Genomic DNA, 24,539 nt, shown 5'->3' on the forward strand with positions numbered 1-24,539 from the left:
ATAGAGATGTTTCCTCTTTTGAATTCAAAAATCAGAATTCTAACACTGGTCAGGACTATAGAGATACTTTACTACTGCATTCTCATTTGGCAAATTAGAAAAATGAGCTAAGCCAGCTTCAGTTCATAATGTAGACTATGAGTGGCATCTAGTGCTTCTTCCACTCCACTGCACTAATTGTCCCTAGAGTCACTCCTACTTATCTGCTACCCAGATTGCTCTGTACTAGAGTTAACTGCATTCCCATAATCTTGACAGATGGTAGGCTTTTTCTTTTCTACTTCAGATAAAAAAAATATATTTGTGAATTCTCCAAGGCTTTGAGTACTTATAATATAGGACTATAAAAATGGTGATTGAATGAATGAAGTCAAGGTTAGCTTAGTATTTATTGATCAAAACAAATTTTAAATGTTATTTCTAGATATAGGGATAAGAATAAAGAACTGTACACAAAAGATGTGGGATTAGCTAATAAGTCTGAGGGGTTTCCTTTGAAACTAGGGGTTAGATTTGCATTCAAATTAACTCTATAATACATGACACAAGCAAGCGCTCTGCAGTAGCATGTTTCAAGATACATTTACAATGTTCGCATACATTTGGTACAGAGAAAAGGTTTATTTTTATAAGATAAAAGGACTTACTCTACAGAGGTCCATCTATTCTTAAAATTTCACTAAATTAGACAATGAAGGATGTGAGAAAGGACTCACATCCCAAGAGCCCCAAGCCCTCTCTCGGTTCAGCACAGAGAGAGGTGTATTAACTCTTTTCTGGCTCCAGGGAACTGCAGTAATTGGTTTCCAGGTGGTGAAGGCACTAGGCAGAACTGGACTAATCAACTGGAAAGAACAGATTGAGGTTTCAGGCTGCATCAAAGGAGGTGTAGAAGAAAGGAACTATCTTAATGAATTAACACTAGAGGTGCTTCTCACAACCGTTTTGCACAGCATCATCCTATAGAAATTCTGTATTTTAACACAACTCACTGTTATAGAAACTGTCTCTGGTTCGTTATCTCCTTTTTAAGTAAATCAACACAAAATGAGAAATTGACAAGTATGCAAATTAATGTTGGGAATTTTGATACATGCAGAAATGTCCTCTTGTCTAAATAAATTGCATTTGAACTTCAAATCAATACTACTCTTGGATTCTACTGCTTCTTTAATCAAAATACTGAAAAGACTGTGAATAAAAATCAAAAGTAGGCAAAGTAGAAATCACCCCTTTTAAAGTATGAAGAAAAGTATAAAATCTTTTAAAAACCTAATGTCTTCATTTGTGTTGTGGGATTTACTTAATGTAGTTATTATTGAGAGATAAGACATATCAATCATCCAAACAAAAATTCGAACTTTTTCTCTCCCTCAGAAATAACTATCATCCTTGCACATTATCCCAAACTTTAAGAATAAACAAAATGTGGGGCTTCCCAAGTAGCTCACTGGTAAAGAAGCTGCCTGCTAATGCAGGAGAAACAGGAGATGTGGGTTTGATCCCTGGGTGGGGAAGATTCCCTGGAAGAGGAAATGGCGACCCACTCCAGCATTCTTGCCTGGGAAATCCCATGGACAGAGGAGACTAGTGAGCTACAGTCCATGGGGTCGCAAGAGTTAAACACAACGGAGCACATCAGGTTCGTTTTTATTTAGGCCTTCACTGTGCTGTCTTCTGAGACACTAAGAGGTTAGTTGGGAGTGATACATTCTATCAAGTCAGTTTATGCAGTAAATACACATGATATTTTATTTCTAGGTGGGTGTTCTTGTCTGTATAATTCAAATAAGTGGATCCTTTCAAATTTACTATTCCCATTTAAAACACAAATCACATTTGCTCAGTCAACTCTATCTTAATATGTTTTTGTTTTTTTGCATTTGGAAAATAACCCCTATAAACTTACACTTAATAAAACATGAGAATGACCACACAATCAATTCCAGTCTATGAAACCTGGGATTTTTACACTCCAGCATCTGCTCACACAGATCAACAAGACAAGAAGCCACTGCTGGTAACTTGATATTAATTTTTAGGACTCAGACCAATGTAGAAAATAGCAAGGGTCCTTTTAAATGACTCAAAGAGCATCATTCAACTTGACAAGTTAAAAATTTTATTAAACCATTCTGAACCAGGGTCCCCCCCCATCACCAATCAGATAGATAATCTCCCCATAAATGGATAACTTGATATATACACATCTGATCAGATTCAGTGAAACTTAATAAGGATATCAACAGCTGGGCTTCAAATCCACAGAGGGTAAATTCACAAAATATATTTTTCTCAAAAGAAAAGTTAAGGCAATTGAAAATAGGGGATTAGAATGTAAATACTGTATTTTTCTTACTGTGGTACAATAGTACCCCTCCCAACCCCTCCCTCATCCCACTACACAAAGTCACAGTGAAAGGATGAAAGGAAGCAAAAGGGGTAATACAGTACCCATAATAAAGGGCTGAGGGGCGGAACCAGCGCTCCACCCCATCCAAGTTGGAGCAAGATTATCCTATACAAAATAGAAATATATAGTTTGTTATTAGTTAGAAATCTGATATGACAGAACAATTGGTGTTACTTTTTGTATATGATGCTCTCTGTCTGTTTCCCTATCAATCAAGACTTGAGTTCTTTTGAAAAAAAAGAAGGTATTTAAGATTTCCTAGATAAGGAAATTGAAAATACAAAATGTATTTTACTCAAGTTATTCATGACATCAATTCACTCAGTTCAATTTTACAAGTTAAAAAATTTGGACTGGAAATTTGAAATACAATAAATGTTTCAAAGCTGTCAGCCAGAAATGTGCATAAAACATGCAAAACATAAAGGGCAAAGTGATGATAATTTATTTCTCACTTTCTAACTTCTTATCAAGCACTATATGACATGCTTTACTTGGTAATATTGCATTAAAGCACATGCTTTGATAAAGCGACAAAACAACAAAAATAAAATGAGTCTGATTTACGCTTTGACATAGCCATTGTGATTTTATGCTACTAGGGGAAAAAAAAAATGAGAGTTTCTGAATATATTCAAAGCTCACTTCTAAATTATAATCATCATTATTATTTCCATCCTCACCAGCATATATGCTTATATTTTTAACAAAGTCAAAAATTCCAAACAGCAGAAACAAACACACACAAATAGAATCAATAATCAGGTTACTTTGTCTTTACAATGCCAAATACATGTTGAAACCATCAGCCATTTTAGGGTTGTATACATGCTGTCATTATGAGGCAAGGACTTTATTCATAAATGTAATAATTTAAATGATGACTTCATCTCCTATCAGTATCTCTAATGAGTTTATGTTTTTCAAACTTCAAGTTTCAAAAATTGGCCTCCCCTACAGCATAAAAAACATTATTGATCAAAATTATAGAGAAGGTCCTTTCTATAAAAATCACAGGCCCACAGGGCCAGTATTGCTTTGGAAGTAAGGTGTTAAATATGAAAATGTCTGGCCTTTGGATTCATGGATTTAATCAACTTACAAAAGGTCAAACCTGAAATAATTATAAGAGCCTCAGATCTTTAGAACTGTTCAGATTTCAGAAAACTTTTCAAATGTGCATGCATGCTAAGTGGTTTCAGTCATTTTCAAATCTTTGTGACCCTATGGACTTGTAGCCCATCAGGCTCATCGGTCCATGGGGATTCTCCAGGCAAGAATAGTGGATGGGTGGCCACTCCCTTCTCCAGGGGATCTTCCCAACCCAGGGATCAAACCCAGGTCTTAAGTCTCCCGCATTGGCAGGTGAGTTCTTTTCCAGTAGCACCACCTGGGAAGCCCCTGTTCAAATGTGACTTCTAATCAAATGTTTTAAAAAAATATAAAAAAAATCCTTTCAAGTAGAATATATAAAAATGATATTTTTCTCTATTTTAAGTGGAAAATAAACTTTATTTTCACATATCCTGAAGAGAATTTCAGTAACATTTTAGTAAAAATGTGAGGATCTCATAAGACTAGTGGCTCAGATGGCAAAGAGTCTACCTGCAATGCAGACCTGGGTTCTATCCCTGGGTTCAGAAGATCCCCTGGAGAAGGGAATGGCAACCCACTCCTGTATTCTTGCCTGAAGAATCCCATGGGCAGAGGAGCCTGGCAGGCTGCAGTCCATAGGGTCACACAGAATTGGACATGACTAAAGCAACTTAGCACTTATATATAATCTTAAAGTCGATATTACTGTTTATATAAATTAAGATTAATACAGTTACAGGTTGAGGTTATATTAATATAACTTTTTAAAAACTTTGAAATTTAGTTAACTTTTAATATCTACCCTTGAACATTTAAATAAGGCTAACTTTGGCATTGTACAGACAAAATTTTGACAACTTAAATTTTTTTCTTTTTTATTTAGGCATGATTCATATTATTTTCAGTAAAACTCATTGAACACAGCTTAGACCATCACAAATGAGAACCACATGATGTAGGATTATTTTAGTTAATTATTATCATCATCATCATGACACATAGTACTTTAATATTGCATCTGCTTTTTTGTGTACAGGTTTGCAAGGAAACTCCCAAAATGGATTAAGAAATAAAGTCATTTTAATGAGCACAGCAGATAAATGATATTATATCATTTCAAAGGAGGCCTAAGTTCTCTTGCATATCACCTAGAAGTAAATATGCAACAGATAAAAAGATAAAGTAGCAATTTTGCAAGGAGTTGCCATTCCTTTTGCATGCATGAGTTTTCCTGTTTTAAAATTTAGTTTAATTTTGGCTATATACAATGCTTCATGTTCTTTCACGGTTCTTACCCTCATCCCTTCAAATCGTGATAAGGCTCTTAGAGGTCTCAGAGCTCTTAGTGTCCTGAGAGATTTGATGGCACCAAGTTCTGAGTAACCCAAGGCATTTGCTGTTAAACTGACCAATGAAACCTGAAAGCATACAAAAATAAATAAATAAAAATAGAATTACTGCCATTCAATTTGTAGTATTCTGTAGCAAAATTATAATTTATTACAATTTTATTTTATTGAAGTATGGTGGCTCAGATGGCAAAGAATCTACCTGCAATGAAGGAGACCTGGGTTCTATCCCTGGGTTGGGAAGATCCCCTAGAGAATGGAATGGCTACCCACTCCAGTATTGCCTGGAGAATCCGTGGACAAAGGAGCCTGGCAGGCTACAGTCCATGGGGTTGCAAAGAGTCGGACAAGAGTGAGTGACTAACACTTCCACACACAGTTGAATTGCAATGTTGTAACAATTAACAGTTTTTATTTATAATTATTCATAAGATAAATGCTTACATGTTTTTAGTAAACCACTTAAAATTTTAAGGAAATATTTTTAGTTTAATACAAAGAAAGTAGCTTTCATGATGTTATCTAAAGCTAGTTGAATAAAAAACAATAAATGTCATGTGATTTATTAATCCCACAAGTAGTTAGAAAACCTAAATAAAAACTGATTTTCAAAAGGAAGAAAGCCAGGTACAAGAAAATGTCATTGATCATCCTTCCTTTATTAAGTTGCTGCTGAATTTAGAGATTTGCCAATGGCCTGAAGCGACTTAGCAGCAGCAGCAGCAGTAATAAAACGTAAAAACTGCAAATGTATCAGAAAAGGCAAGCAATCTATATCCTGTGTTGGTTGGTATTTTCAATTAATGATAATTGATACCCTCAGAAATTAATGCACTAAGTCACATTAGTTTTGAGGTTGATTTTTTGGCAGTGATTTTTTTGGTGTCTTGCTAATACTTTGTGTTTTCACTTGCCTAAAGTTTATTTCTATATAAATAATGTAACTTAAAAGTAATTCCATCATGAAATTTACTCAAATTTTTAATACTAATTTAGAGCCTCCTGCCATGGTACTTGACCCAAAATGGCCAGTCAATATTTATTAAATAAACTAACTAAACTTAATTTGCATGAAATACGCAATAACTAAGAAATAAAATTTTAGGTGTCTAATTCTTTAAATAAAGACCAAAACTATGTATCCAAATAGAATTTCTTGGGTTTGAGAATAGAATATTGGATAGTACCAAATAAACTAAACACTATTTTTGCAAAATTTTCTATATCTTAGTGTATTAAGTTGGCACTTTTTACTTTGAGATGTGGTATAATTCCTTTTGTCTTTTTTTTAGATTGATACACTTATCCTTAAGAAATAATTAAAATAGAACCTTGAAAAATGAAAGTATTATTGTTGCAAAACTACAAAATTCCCTATAGAATATTTTCCTAAACTATTTTGGAAATGGCTATTAAAAACCAACTTACAATAACAAAATCATTATTCTTCCACTAAAAAGTTCAGACATGTAATAAGTATAATAAAGAAAAGTAAAGCTTAGAAATTTTCTAAAAGTTTAAATTACATTTAGATTTAAAGCCTAATTTGAAAGTTTTTGAGGAGTTGAAATATGAGATAACTTCTAGTGTTTGTAATATCAATAGCAGAAACTTTTTTCTCTTTGTGAAATGCTGAAGCAATTATTCATTTGAGGTTTCTTTTTTTAATTGAAGTATAGTTGATTTTAGTACTCTATTAGTTTCAAGTTTACAACATAGTGGTTCAAAATTTTTATAGATTATATTCCATTTAAAGTTATTATAAAGTATAGGCTATATTCCCTGTGCTATACAATATATACTTGTGACTTACTTATTTTATACATAGTAGTTTGTACCTCTTAATCCTCTACCCCATCTTGCCCCTCCCCCATTCCCTCTCCTCACTGGTAACCACTAATTTGTTCTCTACATCTGTGAGATCTATTTTGTTATATTCACTAGTTTGCTTTATTTTGTAGATTTCACATTTAAGTGATAACATACAGCACTTGTCAAACTTATTTCACTAAGCATAACAACTTCCAGGTCTATTCATGTTGTTACATATAGCAAAAATCTCATTCTTTTTTATGGCTGAGTAGTATTCTATTTAGCAGTATTCTAAATCATCTCTTGATGGATACTTAAGCTGCCTCCACATCTTGGTGATTGTAAATAATACTGCTATGAACATTGGGGTGCATGTACCTTTTTAAATTAATGTTTTCATTTTCTCCAGATATATACCCAGGAGCGGAACTGCTGGGTCATGTGGTAGTTCTGTTTTTAGTTTTTTTGCAGAACCTCCATACTGTTTTCTACAGTGACTGCACCAATTTACATTCCCACTAACAGTGTACAACTGTTCCCTTTTCTCCACATTTTTCATTTGTGGCCCTTTTGATGATAGCCTCTCTGACAGGAGTGAGGTCATATCTCTTTGTGGTTTTGATCTTCATTTCCCTGATGATTAGTGATACTAAGCATCTTTTCATGTTTCTAATGGCCATATGGATTTCCTCTTTGGATAAATGTCTATTCAGTTCTTCTGCCCATTTTCTAATTGGGATGTTTGCTATTTATGTATGTAGAATATGAGCCACTTATCACTCTTTTGAGGTTGTTTTATTTTTTTTTCTAATTTACTCATTTCATAGTAACGTTAAGCTTCCCAAATAGCTCTGGATTTGCCTTTGTTCAACAGAATTAAAGAGATACTGCATGGCTCTTAGTTCTACAAATACTTTCCATAATAAAATGGAGTAGTTCTGCTGGATTATCATTTTAGGAGAATAAAATGCCTATGAAGTCTGTGGTATTTTGAAAATACATTTAAAAAAAAAAAAAAAAAAGAAAATACATTTTTAAAGCTGAAAATATGCCAAACATAAAGCATGATGTTTGCCTTTAACAAATCTCAAAGACAGCTACTTGCTTTGGGCTGATGAAGTATTAATTGTTGAATACACCAACTCTGTGAAGGGCTGTTGGTATATTATGGGCTTGCCATAAATCTAGTTATGTTCTAGAGTAACTCCCATCACTGCATGAAGTAGAGTTTTTTCACTATTTCCCATACATCTTACTTTCTATAACTTAGTTACAAGCTACACAATATACTCTTTAAAAATATCCTTTAAGAAAATAAAAAAGAATTTTTAAAAAATTGATGGTAGCTTCCATCATCGTCACTGGTTTGTTTGTTTACTGAGTGCCTCTAACTCTTATGTACTAATATGATCATTTTATAGTGTCAGGAGCCAAGTAACTTAGTGGCACATAAAATCATTGGTGGGGCTTGGATTCCAACTCAACTCTGTTTGAATCATAATATTAATAAAAGTAACTTAAACATCATATCCTATTTCACCATTCTCTCTACATACTTCGGATATTTTCCCCCCAGATTTTTATCTTAGATAACCACCACAAATCCCATCCTCCCAATGCTAAATCAGTACTAAATTAGCTTATTTATATTATTACACTATTATGCAGTGAATTAGTTTAGTGTCTATTAAGTAGCATATCCTGTCAACATAACATTCACTATTTTGGAATTAGTTTAAAGATAAGACAAATTACCTTGAATGAAAGACAAAAATATGGAGGATACTTACATCAACAATTAAGAAGTCTAGCCAACACCAGGCATTGGTGAAATATGTTTGATAGCCATATGCCACCCATTTCAGAAGCATTTCCAGAATGAAAATGTAAGTGAAAACCTTGTCAGCGTATTCCAACATTGTTTTGATTGTCTTTCGCTGGTCAATATATATATCCTCAAATGCCTATAAAGAAAAGTTATGCATTTTAGTTTTCTGAAACTTTTATACTACAATTATTATAGGCTGTTCTCCCTGATTACATATTTTTTCCTGATTTTCACATACATAAAATGACATTTCATTGGAATATGAGGGTAGATAAAAAGTAGTTATTGATTTTTTTTCTTTCTTTCAAAGATCTTTTAATGAATCAGGAGAAAAGTTATGCTCTCTGTTGATCTAACTAAAAGGAAGAAATAAAGGCATAACTCTAAGGAATTAAAGTGACTTGTTCAGGAAATAGTTCTTGATGTCACGTCTTGATGCTGGTATCTCAACTTGAAGTTTTTTATTCTCTTTGTTTCATATCTTTTGCCTCCTCCTGTTGGCCTCTTTATTTTTTCCACAGAAAGGAGGTTGAAGAAATAAAATGGCTTGTATTTTTCATAAAGCAGAAATCATAATTGATCAATACATCACCTAATTTTACTATACAGTTGAGTTCATTTGTCCCCTTCATTTTGTTGACAGTTTATGTTTATCAGCAAAGATATGGTATAACAAAGATGGTAGGATGAAATTCCTTCTCATTTAGACTATAATATGTATTCTTCCTCTAATATGAACTTCAATGACACTTTATATCTAAGTCTATATTCATTTAAATGGTTAAAAAAACTATTTGTTATCTAAAGTAGCATGTAGATAAAATTTATTTCATCAGAGAAATATGCAGAAAAATATAGGCCTGTGTTAGAATTATACATTTTAAAGTTAAATAAACCTAAGTTATTGTGTTTCAGTTGAGTACTGTATCATCTTTCCATCTCTGTCTGTCTATCTGTCTACATCTATTTTATGGCTTAAGTAGTCTATTTGTGTCAGCATTTTCCTAAAATGCTATCTATGTGCTATACTTTACATTTTTGTAAATGATTTTTATATAAATAGAAATTGATTCTGATGAAATGAACACCTTTATCCAGAGAGAAACCAATCCTTAAATGATTACTTAGGCACACTGCCCAGTATTTATTGTTACCAATATTCGCTGGTTTTGGAGTAACAAGAGAACACTGGATGCATTTCAAAAGGGACAGAGAAGTGGTCCCTAGGGACTTATCAACTGTCCATAAAGAGATAATAATAATATAATTCATAAATAAAATTCATCAGAACATAGAAATTATATTAATATATATACCCAAACCATAGGACTTTCTTTAACTGCTCTGTATTATCATGCTTACTTTGTTGTTAAAATATGAGTAATTAAATACTCATGTCCTTTGGTTATCATGAATAAATTAGAGGGACAGGTTTTCTGGATTACTTAATAATAAATGAAAATTAAGAACTAGTTAATTAGAAATGTGTGAATACATAATAAAAGTAAATGCAGAACTGCATATTTATACATTGTCTATAGTCTGGAAGATATGAAGTGGTGTTACTAAAAATGCCTTGGAGATAGGTAGAAAGATACGAGTGGATGTGTGGGTGGGTGGATGGATATAGTGATGTATGCATGTTTAAGGAAGAAGTCATAAATAGAAATAACAGTTCTGGGGTTATCAAACAGAGATTAACAGCCGATTCCATGGAAATGGAAATGGCTATACAGTGAGGGTTCAGGAAAAATAATGCATTGGATAGTAAAAGAATGCAACAGAAAGGATTACTAAGTCATCAGTATTAGGTGACTCTAAAACTTAGTATTATGGCACTTTTGCTTAATACTCACTCACCAGTGCGCCACTACTAAGGAGAATCATGAAAACAATGAAGGTCTCAAACCAGTTATGTTCAACTATTCGGAAACATGTTCTTCTCAGATTCCACCACTGTTTTCCTCTCCCTTCTTCCACACTGATTTGACAACATTTGAATCTTTGTACACAGCCTGCAAATATAATGTTCAGACAGGAGCAGATAAATAACTTCTCCTGCCTAAGTGATACCCTCTGGTATGTTCTGGATTCATTTTCTCAGGAATATTGCCATCTCCATCTTGCTGGGCTAACTCTGTAAGCCTAGGGTAGTAGGAACACATGCAAAAGTGATGTGAAGTTGTGAAAACTATTCAGTCCCTTATTTCCATGGGAAATACTAATCATAGAGAAAACAAAGCAATAAGTGTGGATTTTTGTCCATTCTGCGCCAGGCTCAACTAGGTACTGTGCAGGCATCAGGAATGGGGCAGTGCTTATTTCCTGTTCCACCCAAGTATTGGAAAGTGATGTTTTCATGAAAAAGAAAAATGTGCTTGCAATTCACTTGATAATAATATAAAAATTATTTTTAAAGCAAATGTTGTGTATGAGAATTTTGACGAATGTTTAAGATGCTGACTTCTTGCAAAATCACCATTCTATCTGAAAAATTATAGTCATTCATTCTGACTACATTAAATGATCTTTTCTCCATGTTCATGGTTCCTTACACATGGTAAGGATAACCAAAATATAATGAGAGATTTTACATATGTTAGCTTATGAGAAGTAATTAAAATAGATTGACTACAATGTACTACTCTGTTCTGAGTTGTCCATTTTGGGTGATCAACAGCTTTAAAAAAAGAAGAAAAAAAAAAACAACAACCGCACTCTATAAATGTAAGATTAACACGGAGGTCATTTTTTTACCTTCAGTGAAGCAGGCTTCGGGTTCGAGGGTTTCCTCGGGCTCCGCCACGGGCTGCTCCTCGGCAGGCGCGCCGATGTCTACAGTGCTACCTTCAGATGAACTACTGCTCCCATTAAGCTTCTGACCGTGAGGTGGACATAAAAAGTAAATCACTTTAATTTGGTCACTAAGAAATAGTCTAGCAAGAAAACTGTGAACTGATTTTGGATTCTCCTTGAAATAAAGAGATTTTCAAGATTAGAGCAAAAGAGTGATTGAATAAGAGGAGGAAATAAGAAAATAATCTATGGTAACTCATTCACCATAATTTGCAGTGTATGAAACCAGACTGCTATATTTTGAAGTTACAAATGGCTATTAAAAATATATATATTCAAGCAAACCAATGTCTTATGAATTAGAAGAGACCCAAAAGGAAGGTTGAGGGAGAAGGAGTTAGTGTAATTGCTATCATTTTAGAGATGATAAAATTAAGGCTTAGACAGGGTAAGTAACTTGTCTAATGTCATATAACCAGTAAATGAGAAAACCAAGATTTGAATTATTCCTGAGCCCAGTACCCACGTTCTGTCTTCTGGGCAACCACACTGTTTCTGAAATAAGAGAAACAGTGTATTCACATGCTTATAATTCTCTCCATTTAAAAGTGAAAATAATCCATAGGAAAAACCCCAAGGTGAGTCTAACAGATGAAGAGAATCTACAATTCAATCTTGAAGCGACATAAAAACAAAAGCATCTATCCATAACGTAAACCAATAATGGAATTTTACAATGATATAAATATTCAGTATCTTCATGGAAATAATTTCATCAGATGCAAAAACTAACCTTTGGGTAGCTGTAGACATCAGTTCCTGTTTAATCTTTGTTTACAATAATTCTTCCAAATAAATTATACACTTGTTAGAAAGCAAATGGCATAATAGTAACTTAAGCACAAGCAATAATAAAACATTTTGGTATAATATTACTTTAACTCAGAGAAATTTTTTAAAAGAACTACTTGAAAAGTCTTTAAAATTTTGAGGCAATCCTGCTCTTGCTTATCATAGTCCTTCACACATAGTGCCAAATATCAGACTCTATATCAAACTTTGTATCCATTACTAAATATCACTATTGGTCACCCAGACTTCAGTTTTTCAATTAGCAACTGTGATTGCTAAGATGAAAAGACGTGAACCTAAAATGATATAAAATTTGTTTTTGTCTGTTGATTGCCACACTAAATATCCTCCTTGTTGTGTCTTGCCTGTGTTGTTGTTCAGTTGCTGAGTTGTGTCTGACTCTGCAATCCCATGGACTGCAGCATGCTAGGCTGCCCTGTCTATCACCAACTCCCGGAGCTTGCACCAACTCATGTCCATCGAGCTGGTGATGCCACCCAACCATCTCATCCTCTGTCGTCCCCTTCTCCTCCTGCCCTCAATCTTTCCCAGCATCAGGGTCTTTTCCAATGAGTCAGTTCTTAGCATCAGGTGGCCAAAGTATTGGAGCTTCAGCTTCAGCATCAGTCTTACCAATGAATATTCAGGGTTGATTTCGTTTAGGATTGACTGGTTTGATCTCCTTGCAGTTCAAGGGACTCTCAAAGAGTCTTCTTCAGGACCAAATTTAAAAAGCATCAATTCTTCAGAGCTTAGACTTCTTTATGGTCCAACTCTCACATTCGTACTAGAATGAGTACTAGAAAAACCATAGCTTTGACTATATAGACCTTTGTTGGCAAAGTGACGTCTCTGCCATTTAATACGCTATGTCTTGCCTAGATGATGATAAAATAAACTGATATTTTTTCCTTAGTGTATAGTTATTCCAGGTCTTACTGGGTCAGACTTTCTTCAGATGAGAGCTGTTGCCAGTATATCCATCTTTATTCTTAAGATGGGCAAAATAAAGGACAGAATGGTATGGACATAACAGAAGCAGAAGATATTAAGAAGAGGTGGCAAGAAGACACAGAAGAACTGTACAAAAAAAGGTCTTAAGGACCCAGATAACCACAATCGTATGATCACTCACCTAGAGCCAGACATCCTGGAGTGTGAAGTCAAGTGGGCCTGAGGAAGCATCATGATAAATAAAGCTAGTGGAGGTGATGGAATTCCAGCTGAGCTATTTCAAAATCTAAAAGATGATGCTATGAAAGTGCTACAGTCAATATGCCAGCAAATACAGAAAACTCAGTAGTGGCCACAGGGCTGGAAAAGTTCAGTTTTCATTCCAATCCCAAAGAAGGGCAATACCAAAGAGTGTTTAAAGTACCACACAATTGTGCTCACCTCACATGCTAGCAAAGTAATGCTCAAAATTCTTCAAGCTAGGCTTCAACAGTATATGAACCAAAAACTTTCAGATGTACAAGCTGAAACTAGGAAAAGCAGAGGAACCAAAGATGAAATTGCCAACATTTGTTGGACCATAGAAAAACAAGGGAATTCCAGAAAAACATCTGCTTCATTGACTATGCTAAAGCCTTTAACTGTGTGAATCACAACAAACTGTGGAAAATTCAGAGAGAGATGGATTACCAGACCACCTTGCCTTCCTCCTGAGAAATCTGTATGCAGGTCAAGAAGCAACACTGAGAACAGGATGTGGAACAATGGACTAGTTCCAAATTGGAAAAGGAGTATATCAAGGCTGAATATTGTCACCCTGCTTATTTAACTTCTATGCAGAATATATCATGCAAAATGCTGGGCTGGATGAAGCACAAGCTGGAATCAAGGTTGCTAGAAGTATCAATAATCTCAGATATGCAGATGACACCACACTTATGGCAAAAATCAAAGAGGAACTAAAGAGCCTCTTGATGAAGGTAAAAGAGAAGAGTGAAAAAGTTGGCTTAAAATTCAGCATTCAGAAAACTAAGATTGTGGCAGCTGGTCCCCCATCAATTTATGGCAAATAGATGGGGAAACAATGGAAACTGTGACAGACTTTATTTTCTTGAGATCCAAAAATCACTGCAGACAGTAACTGCAGCCATGAAATTAAAAGACACTTGCTCCTTGGAAGAAAAGCTATAACAAACCTAGGAAGTGTATTAAAAAGCAGAGACATCACTTTGCAGACAAATGTCTGTCTAGTCAAAGCTATGGTTTTCCAGTAGTCATGTATAAAGGTGAGAGCTGAACCATAAAGAAGGCTGAGCACTGAAAGATTGATGCTTTTGAACTGCGCTGTTGGAGAAGACTCATGAGAGTCCTTTGGACAGCAAGGAGATCAAACCAGTTAATCCTAAAATAAATCAACCCTGATTTGGCCACAGCAATCAGAGCAGAAAAAGAAATAAAAGGAATCAAATAGGAAAAGAAGAAGTGAAACTCTCGCTGTTTGCAGATGACATGATCCTCTACATAGAAAACCCTAAAGACTCTACCAGAAAATTACTAGAGCTAATCAATGAATATAGTAAAGTTGCAGGATATAAAATTAACACACAAATCCCTTGCATTCCTATACACTGACAATGAGAAAACAGAAAGAGAAATTAAGGAAACAATACCATTCACCATTGCAACAAAAAGAATAAAATACTTAGGAGTATATCTACCTAAAGAAACAAAAGACCTATACATAGAAAACTATAAAACACTGATGAAAGAAATCAAAGAGGACACAAACAGATGGAGAAACATACCGTGTTCATGGATTGGAAGAATCAATATTGTCAAAATGGCTATTCTACCCAAAGCAATCTATAGATTCAATGCAATCCCTATCAAGCTACCAACGGTATTTTTCACAGAACTAGAACAAATAATTTCACAATTTGTATGGAAATACAAAAAACCTCGAATAGCCAAAGTAATCTTGAGAAAGAAGAATGGAACTGGAGGAATCAACCTGCCTGACTTCAGACTCTACTACAAAGCCACAGTCATCAAGACAGTATGGTACTGGCACAAAGACAGAAATATAGATCAATGGAACAGAATAGAAAGCCCAGAGATAAATCCACGAACCTATGGACACCTTATCTTTGACAAAGGAGGCAAGGATATACAATGGAAAAAAGACAACCTCTTTAACAAGTGGTGCTGGGAAAACTGGTCAACCACTTGTAAAAGAATGAAACTAGAACACTTTCTAACACCATACACAAAAATAAGCTCAAAATGGATTAAATATCTAAATGTAAGACCAGAAACTATAAAACTCCTAGAGGAGAACATAGGCAAAACACTCTCCGACATAAATCACAGCAAGATCCTCTATGACCCACCTCCCAGAATATTGGAAATAAAAGCAAAAATAAACAAATGGGACCTAATGAAACTTAAAAGCTTTTGCACAACAAAGGAAACTATAAGCAAGGTGAAAAGACAGCCCTCAGATTGGGAGAAAATAATAGCAAATGAAGAAACAAAGGATTAATCTCAAAAATATACAAGCAACTCCTGCAGCTCAATTCCAGAAAAATAAATGACCCAATCAAAAAATGGGCCAAAGAACTAAACAGACATTTCTCCAAAGAAGACATACAGATGGCTAACAAACACATGAAAAGATGCTCAACATCACTCATTATTAGAGAAATGCAAATCAAAACCACAATGAGGTACCATTACACGCCAGTCAGGATGGCTGCTATCCAAAAGTCTACAAGCAATAAATGCTGGAGAGGGTGTGGAGAAAAGGGAACCCTCTTACACTGTTGGTGGGAATGCAAACTAGTACAGCCACTATGGAAAACAGTGTGGAGATTTCTTAAAAAACTGGAAATAGAACTGCCATATGACCCAGCAATCCCACTTCTGGGCATACACACTGAGGAAACCAGATCTGAAAGAGACAGGTGCACCCCAATGTTCATCGCAGCACTGTTTATAATAGCCAGGACATGGAAGCAACCTAGATGCCCATCAGCAGACGAATGGATAAGGAAGCTGTGGTACATATACACCATGGAATATTACTCAGCCGTTAAAAAGAATTCATTTGAATCAGTTCTAATGAGATGGATGAAACTGGAGCCCCTTATACAGAGTGAAGTAAGCCAGAAAGATAAAGATCAATACAGTATACTAACACATATATATGGAATTTAGAAAGATGGTAATGATAACCCTATATGCAAAACAGAAAAAGAGACACAGATGTACAGAACAGACTTTTGAACTCTGTGGGAGAAGGCGAGGGTGGGATGTTTCGAGAGAATAGCATCGAAAAATGTATATTATCTATAGTGAAACAGATCATCAGCCCAGGTGGGATGCATGAGACAAGTGCTCTGGCCTGGTGCACTGGGAAGACCCAGAGGAATCGGGTGGAGAGGGAGGTGGGAGTGGGGATCAGGATGGGGAATACATGTAACTCCATGGCTGATTCATGTCAATGTATGACAAAACCCACTTCAATACTGTGAAGTAATTAGCCTTCAACTAATAAAAATAAATGAAAAAAAAAATCAACCCTTAATATTCATTTGAAGGACTGCTGCTGAAGCTGAAGCTTCAATACTCTGGCCACCTGATGCAAAGAGCCGATTCATTGGAAAAGACTCTAATGCTGGGAATAATTGAGAGCAGGAGAAGAAGCGGGCCACAGAGGATGAGTTGGTTGGATGGCATCACTGACTCAATGGACATGAGTTTGAGTGAACTGGGAGTTAGTGAAGAACAGGGAAGCCTGGCATGCTGCAGTTCCATGGGGTTGCAAAGAGCTGGACACAACTGAGTGACTGAACAACAACATTCTTAAGAATATTCTTAAAAATTAGCTACTCTTGTTTTAAAATCAAGTTTTATAATATATTACCAGTTATTATACTTCAAGGTATATTTCCCCTTTAATGCATACAGTTTGGAATCAATCTGGGAGAAATTTTTAAAGGATATAAAAGATTATTAAATGCCCATTATTAGTACTACAATGGAAGATGTGCTGTTAGAAAGTTCCCAGGTTTACACAAGTGATTCTTTAGATGTTTATAAATTAATTTCCAAACACAATTTAAGCAATATAAGTATATCCCATGGTTTGTTTGGACTATGGCAGGAAAGCAGAAGTATGTCTAGTGTCACTGAAACTCAACATATCCCACTTAAAGGCATGACTTCTTTTTCCTCTCTTAAATGTACTTTTTAAACTAAGTTCCTGATTCTGTTTGAAATATCTTTCAGCATATTTCAAAATCATCCTAGACTCAAAATCATCTTGCTTACTCTAATTTATTTCAAATATTGACAGTGAAGTCAAATTTAATTATACCTTTGAAATACTCTGCTCTCAGTTTCATCTTCCTGATTCCTAGGAATGCTCTATTCACTCTTGTCACTTCTTTTTTGGACAGCTATAAATAATAAATTCACCATTTATTCTAGCCTTACCTAATATTAGACCCCTGTGAACCACAAAGGCCTGAATTATGCCAGTTACCCAATAAATATTTGGTGAACGAATGAGTGCCTCTGCTTCAGTTATTACTACCAAATGAAGTTTCTGTCTCCAGCTTGGCTTTCCAACCAAATTTCCCAGATCTGTCTTTCACAGAAACTGTACTTTAGTCATGGTGAACTTCTTTAATGTTCTCTGGATTTTAGTAATAGAGTGGTTTTTGCCCATCATTTTGGATGAATAATAATTACTCTATCCTCACCACTTTATCTGCACAACTCTTTGGGCACAGACCGCTTTTTATCTAGCCCACTTCCATGCTAATTGACTTACCAAACTAAAAATGCTTGGCATTTTCGCTGTAAAACACAGTGACCGATACCAGTAATATGCTATTTTCTCAGTTATATGCTATTTTCTACAGTTGCCTACACTGTAGTACATCTCTGCTTCCACCTGGTGAGTTGTATGCTTATCAAAAATAATCTGTTTGTTTTCAAATCAATCTGTACTATTGTAAATTAATGTATTATAATTATGGAATTTACTCTTGCTTAATTTGATAAAATGAGTTTGAAAACAAAGTTACTGTATTCATAAAAACTAAATTGAAATTACTGCATAAAATTAATAAAGGCACATCCCTCAAATGTATACAAACACATAAAGAAAAGCTTGTTGAAGTTGCTACGTAACACAGGGAGCCCAAACTGGTGCTCTGTGATGACCTAGAGTGGTGGGATGGGGGTAAGGAGGGAGGTTCAAGAAGGAGGAATATATGTATAATTATGGCTGATTCACATTGTTGTATGGCAGAAACCAACAACATTGTAAAGCAATTTTCTTCCAATTAAAAAACAAATTAAAACACAGCTTGTTGTAAAATTAGGTGTGAATAGGTTATTTTTTAAAAGTTACATCATGAGAAGCACTGAGCTGGAGGAAGCACAACCTGGAATCAAGATTGCTGGGAGAAATATCATAACCTCAGATATGCAGATGACACCACCCTTATGGTAGAAAGTGAAGAACTAGAGAGCCTCTTGATGAAAGTGAAAAAGGAGAGTGAAAAAGTTGGCTTAAAGCTCAACATTCAGAAAACTAAGATCATGGCATCCAGTCCCATCACTTCATGGCAAATAGATGGGGAAACAGTGGAAACAGTGGCTGACTTTATTTTTCTGGGCTCCAAAATCACTGAAGATGGTGACTGCAGTCATGAAATTAAAAGACACTTACTCCTTGGAAGGAAAGTTATGACCAACCTAGATAGCATATTAAAAAGCAGAGACATTACTTTGCCAACAAAGGTCCATCTAGTCAAGGCTATGGTTTTTCCAGTGGTCATGTATGGACGTGAGAGTTGGACTATAAAGAAAGTTGAGCACCAAAGAATTGATGCTTTTGAACTGCGGTGTTGGAAAAGACTCTTGAGAGTCCCTCGGACTGCAAGGAGATCCAACCAGTCCATCCTAAAGGAGATCAGTCCTGGGTGTTCAATGGAAGGACTGATGTTGAAGCTAAAACTCCAATATCTTGGCCACCTGATGCAAAGAGCTGAGTCATTTGAAAAGACCCTGATGCTGAGAGATTGAGGGCAGGAGGAGAAGGGGACGACAGAGGATGAGATGGCTGGGTGGCATCACCGACTCGATGGACATAGGTTTGGGTGGACTCCGGGAGTTGGTGGTGGACAGGGAGGCCTGGCATACTGCAGTTCATGGGGTCGCAAAGAGTCGGACACGACTGAGTGACTGAACTGAACTGAAAAAGGGTATGCTGTTGTTCAGTTGCCCAGTCATGTCCGACTCTTTGTGACCCCATGGACTGCAGCACGTCAGGCCTCCCTGTCCCTCACCATCTCCTGGAGTTTGCCCAAGTTCACGTTCATTGCATTGGTGATGCCATTCAGCCATCTCATCCTCTGATGCCCTTTTCACCTTCTGCCATCAATCCTTCCCTGCATTAGGGACTTTTCCAATGCATCATCTGTTCGAATCAGATGACAAAAGTACTGGAGTTTCAGCTTCAGCATCAGTCTTCCCAGTGAATATTTAGGGTTGATTTCCCTTAAGATTGACTGGTTTGACCTCCTTGCTGTCCACAGGACATTTAGGAGTCTTCTCCAGCACCACAGGGTGAAAGCATTAATTCTTTGGCATTCTGCCTTCTTTACAGTCCAGCTCTCACAACCATACATGACCACTGGGAAGACCATAGCCCTAACCATATGGATCTTTGTCAGCAGAGTAATGTCTCTGCTTTTCAACACAACGTCTAGGTTTGTCATCACTTTCCTGCCAAGAAGCAATCATCTTCTGATTTCATGGATGCAGTCACCATACACAGTGATTTTGGAGCCCAAGAAAGAGGAAATCTGTTACTACTTCCACCTTTTCCCCTTCTATTTGCCATGAAGTAATGGGGGTGGATCCCATGATCTTAGTTTTTCTAATATTTAGTCTTAAGCCAGTTTTTCACTCTCCTCCTTCACACTCCTCATGAGTCTCTTTAGTTCCTCTTCACTTTCTGCCATTAGAGTGGTATCAGCCCCATATCTGAGGCTGTTGATGTTTCTCCCATCTGTCTTGATTCCAGCTTGTTACTCATCCAGCCTGGCATTTCTCATGATGTGCCCAACATATAAGTTAAACAAACAGGGCAACAGCAGGCAGCCCTGTCGTACACCTTTCTCAGTTGTGAACCAATCAGTGTTCTATATGAGGTCTAACTGTTGCTTCTTGGCCCAAATACAGATTTCTCAGGAGACAAGTAAGATGGTCTGGTATTCCCATCTCTCTAAGAGCTTTCCACAGTTTGTCATGATCCACACAGTCAAAGGCTTCAGCATAGTTGACGAAAGAGAGAGAGAAATGTTTTTTCTGAAATTCCCTTGCTTTCTCTATAATCTAGCAAATGCTGGCAATTTGATCTCTAGTTCCTCTTCCTTTTTAAAACCCAGCTTGGACATCTGGAAGTTCTTGGTTCCCATAATGCTGACATCTAGCATGCAAGATTTTAAGTATGTCCTTACTAGCATGGGTGATGAGTGATGAGGATTGACTTTTTCCAGTCCTGTGGCCACTGCTGGGTCTTCCAGATTTGCTGACATAATGAATGCAAAACCTTGATGACATCATCCTTTAGGGATCTGAATAGCTCTGCTGAAATTTCATCGCATCCACTAGTTTTATTAACAACAGTGCTTCTTAAGGTCCACTTGACTTCGCACTCTAGACAGAATGTCTGGCTTTGGATGACTAACCACACCATTGTAGTATATGGGATATAAATTTCTGGAACGATGCTAAATTCAGAGTGCTTTATAAAGTTTTTTATAATCTTTGTCTTCTGAAAAAACCTAAACTAGAATCACAGATGATGAATTACAGATGTAGCTCATGATAAGCAATGATGTAGAACTTGAAACAATGAGCCCAGGCTTGAACAAGAGGCCCACAGAGATATTTTAATGTAAGTATGTATCATTTTTCAAAATGAAGCAGTTTAATATTTGGGATCCAGAAGGAGCATTTCAGGAATGGGACATGATTACAAATTAGATTTTTAAATTTAGTATTCATATATGGTTTAAATATGTCCCCAAAACAACATTTTGCAAAAGAAGCCTGGTAAGCCACACCCTGGCTGACCCCTGGGACAGACCCTGATTCTCACACTAGTGAGGGAAACTTGCCCCAACTTTAAATCATACTGACATCAGATAAAGTGACATGTGAATGTTAGAAAAAACAAACCACAGGCAGTGGACTCAGGCCAGCTCATCTACTCTAGATAAATTATGCTACCCCAAGAAAAATTTTAGTGTTTTTTCTTTAAGTTTGTACATAATGGAAATAAATAGAATTAGTGTGAAAAAGAAAAGAAAGACAAACAAAACTGATAGAGAAAGACTGAGCTGAGAAGCATGCCTAGACAACACAGAGGAGGCAGCAAGGGTTTAGACTGATGAACCAAATAAAGAACATTAGTAGGTAAATTTGAAATTAAAAAATAAATAATAAATGTATTAAACAAAAATAGATTAAATAACAGCATTAATAAACTGAACCCAAGCTTGTTGAGTCATTGGCATCATCTTATGATCCTACTGGTAATACTAAAGTTTGTATGTTTTATTGATTTTTTTCCTAAGAACCACCTACTACACTAATATTACCTGCTACATTAATTTCTCTTTATTTATGTTCCCTTTGTTGTGTTGTTCTAGTTCTAATTTCTCAAATTAAGTTCTATGTCATGTTCTTTCATTCTTTCTTGGTCATCTGTGTTAACAGATATTCAGAGGGTGTTTGGTCCAATTTCATAGATTTTTGAGAGAAAAAGTTCTTAGTTTCTAAACAGTTATTAATATATTTTATTTTCTACTTAACCTAATATTTGCTTGGGAGGAAACTCTTAAATTCTCAAATGGTTATATTTTTTCTGTTATTTTATTATTAATTTCTAGTTTTAACTGCATTGTGATTAGACAATAACCCTAAATGACATCTTCTATCTTGAATTTACTGGGATAATAACCCCACAATGTTTGCTTGTTTGAATTTATTGAGGCTTACTTTGAAACCCAGTACATTATTAATTTATATAAATACACCATGGGCTATTGAAAATAAGAATTCTCTGTACATATAGTTTTTCTAGATAACATTTATAACATTTTACTATTTATATTATTCAAATGATCGACATCCTTATTTTTCTTTGATTCATTACAGACCAAAAGAATAGTATTAAAACTCTCACAACCACTATACTTTTTCAGTGTATTTTTATATTTATCATTGTTGAAATCAAAGATAATGTGGTTCTGAATCCTTTATTTAGTTGGAGTAAAAACACTATTACTCATAAGGGAAGGAAAAGATTTTTAGACCTGAGATATTAATTCAGATAAACATGAGATATGAATTCAGATAAACTACAAAATAAGTTGGATAACAACAAAATTAAAATTTTCAAATAAGTACTTGTATTGAATTAAAAACAATAAAACAATTAATTTTTCCTTTTTGTTCTTACATTGAAGTTCACTTTTATTTTGAAATTCATCATTCACATAATAAAGCAATTGGTTCTCATGGCCTTTGGGATTAATAGACTATTTTAAGTATTGAGTTTTATGTTTATTAAGCCATTAATTAACCTTTAATTTGCTCATTTCCAACTGGGCTAGTTCATTTAAAAATATATTTTCACATGTAACTCTCAATGGCTCAATTGTATACTGACTTATTGTCCATATATGCTTGGCAGGATGACAATAAGTGAACAGAGAGAATGAAAGAACTACATCGCATCTGAAGCATCCACTTTGCCTTGTATACAAGGGCATTCAATAACCACTTAATAACTACAATCCTGATGGGAAGAACATTTTTCCTCCTCAGTGGATTTATGCAACATTTCTTGCTTTTTGAAAAATATTTTCTACTATAGCAAATGATTTTGACCTTGAGGGTGAAACAAACAAAGCAAAGCAAACAGTACTCTCCACAATATTTCTTAGAGTAAGTGATCACAATTCTTTTGGTTATTGTTCTCTGACTTGATCTCAGGATGTTTATACTGTTATTTTAGACTTGGTTTGTTACAGGGAGCTTATTTATAGGGTGTAATAGAATTTCAATTTATAATGTGATGAAATATTTTAAAAATTAATCTGGAATTTAAGGGTCAAAAAGATACAGAATATGTGTATAATACATGTGTTTTTTATTTTTGAAAAAATATTTTAAAAGCTGGCATATACTATTTTAAAGGTGAGAATTTTACTGTTATTATATGTATTCATATTAACATATATATTTAAGATATTTATCTTAAATCATATAGTTGAGATGCTCAACATCAAAAATATCAGTATTAATATTTAATTGTGTACACTCTGCATTAGTAAATATTTCTAGTGTACACTAACCATATTAAAAATTAAAGTGACTTCTATTAAACACTTTCATCAAAGCAACAGTGTCAAAGGAACAGATTCTGTACTGAGATTTAGAATTTCCATAGGGAAGTTACGGAAAAATCAAATACTAACTCTTCAGTTTCCTTGTCATCCCTAAACTCAGATGATTTCTTCAAGATTTATGTTGTAATGACAGTCTTCAGTTGATTATGCATATTTAATACATATACAATTTTCTTATTAATTGTGAAATCTTCTGTTAGTCAAACATTTGCCTTATGTACCAGTGAAGGTGAAGAAACATCAATCTAATATACTTTGAATTGGGCTTCCTAGGTAGCGCTAGTGGTAAAGAATCTGCCTGCCAAAGCAGGAGAAGCAAGAGACAGGTTTAATCCCTGGGTGGGAAGATGCCCAGGAGGAGGAAAATGGCAATCCACTCCAGTATTCTTGCCTGAAAAATTTCATGGGCAAGAAGAGCCTGGATGGCTACCTTCCATGTGCTCGTAAGGAGCTGGGCATGACTCAGCGACTGAACATACAGCACATAGTCTGAATTCTGCTTTAATGTATGTCAAACTAATAAGATGGAGGCAATCCCTGCTGTAGAGACCATGAGGTAAAGAGATGGTCTACACAAAAAAGCTGGAGGCATATATTCCTATCTTCCAGCAGATTCTTAATATCTCCAGATATATTGTCTGCTATTTTTCTATTGGGGAAAATTATGTTATGATGGTGTTCATTAATTTGGATATTTGCAGAAGTCTTGGTATATATCCATTTGATTCAAGATTAACCAAAGACTTCCTATTCTTATTTCTTTATTTAACATGCATTTACTGGATGCATTTATTTAACATGCATTTACTGTATTCTAGAGACTAGGATAAATGTGGGGCATATTATGTTAAATGGGGCATATTATGTTAAATGAAATGAGCTTAATTCATGTTCTTAGACACATTTTAAAACTGATTATTGTCCACATAAGGCATTCCCTG

The 24,539-nt window shown here is 35.2% G+C and overlaps 1 protein-coding gene across 9 annotated transcripts in view; it reads right to left on the reverse strand.

Moving 5' to 3' along the window:
• Positions 1–24,539, reverse strand: part of SCN1A (sodium voltage-gated channel alpha subunit 1) — a 186,969-nt gene that overhangs the window by 16,216 nt on the left and 146,214 nt on the right. For 8 of the 9 annotated variants that reach the window (XM_043487894.1, XM_043487896.1, XM_043487901.1 and 5 more), the window contains exons 18-21: positions 11,255–11,375; positions 10,358–10,512; positions 8,460–8,633; positions 4,804–4,926 (exon numbers count right to left, since the gene is read on the reverse strand). In XM_043487894.1, coding sequence (XP_043343829.1) covers positions 4,804–4,926; positions 8,460–8,633; positions 10,358–10,512; positions 11,255–11,375 — 573 coding nt within the window. The remainder of the gene's footprint in view (positions 1–4,803; positions 4,927–8,459; positions 8,634–10,357; positions 10,513–11,254; positions 11,376–24,539) is intronic. The other variant, XM_043487898.1, reaches the window with a different exon arrangement.

Source organism: Cervus canadensis, chromosome 15 (assembly GCF_019320065.1).
Source record: "Cervus canadensis isolate Bull #8, Minnesota chromosome 15, ASM1932006v1, whole genome shotgun sequence".
Classification (NCBI taxonomy): domain Eukaryota; kingdom Metazoa; phylum Chordata; class Mammalia; order Artiodactyla; family Cervidae; genus Cervus; species Cervus canadensis.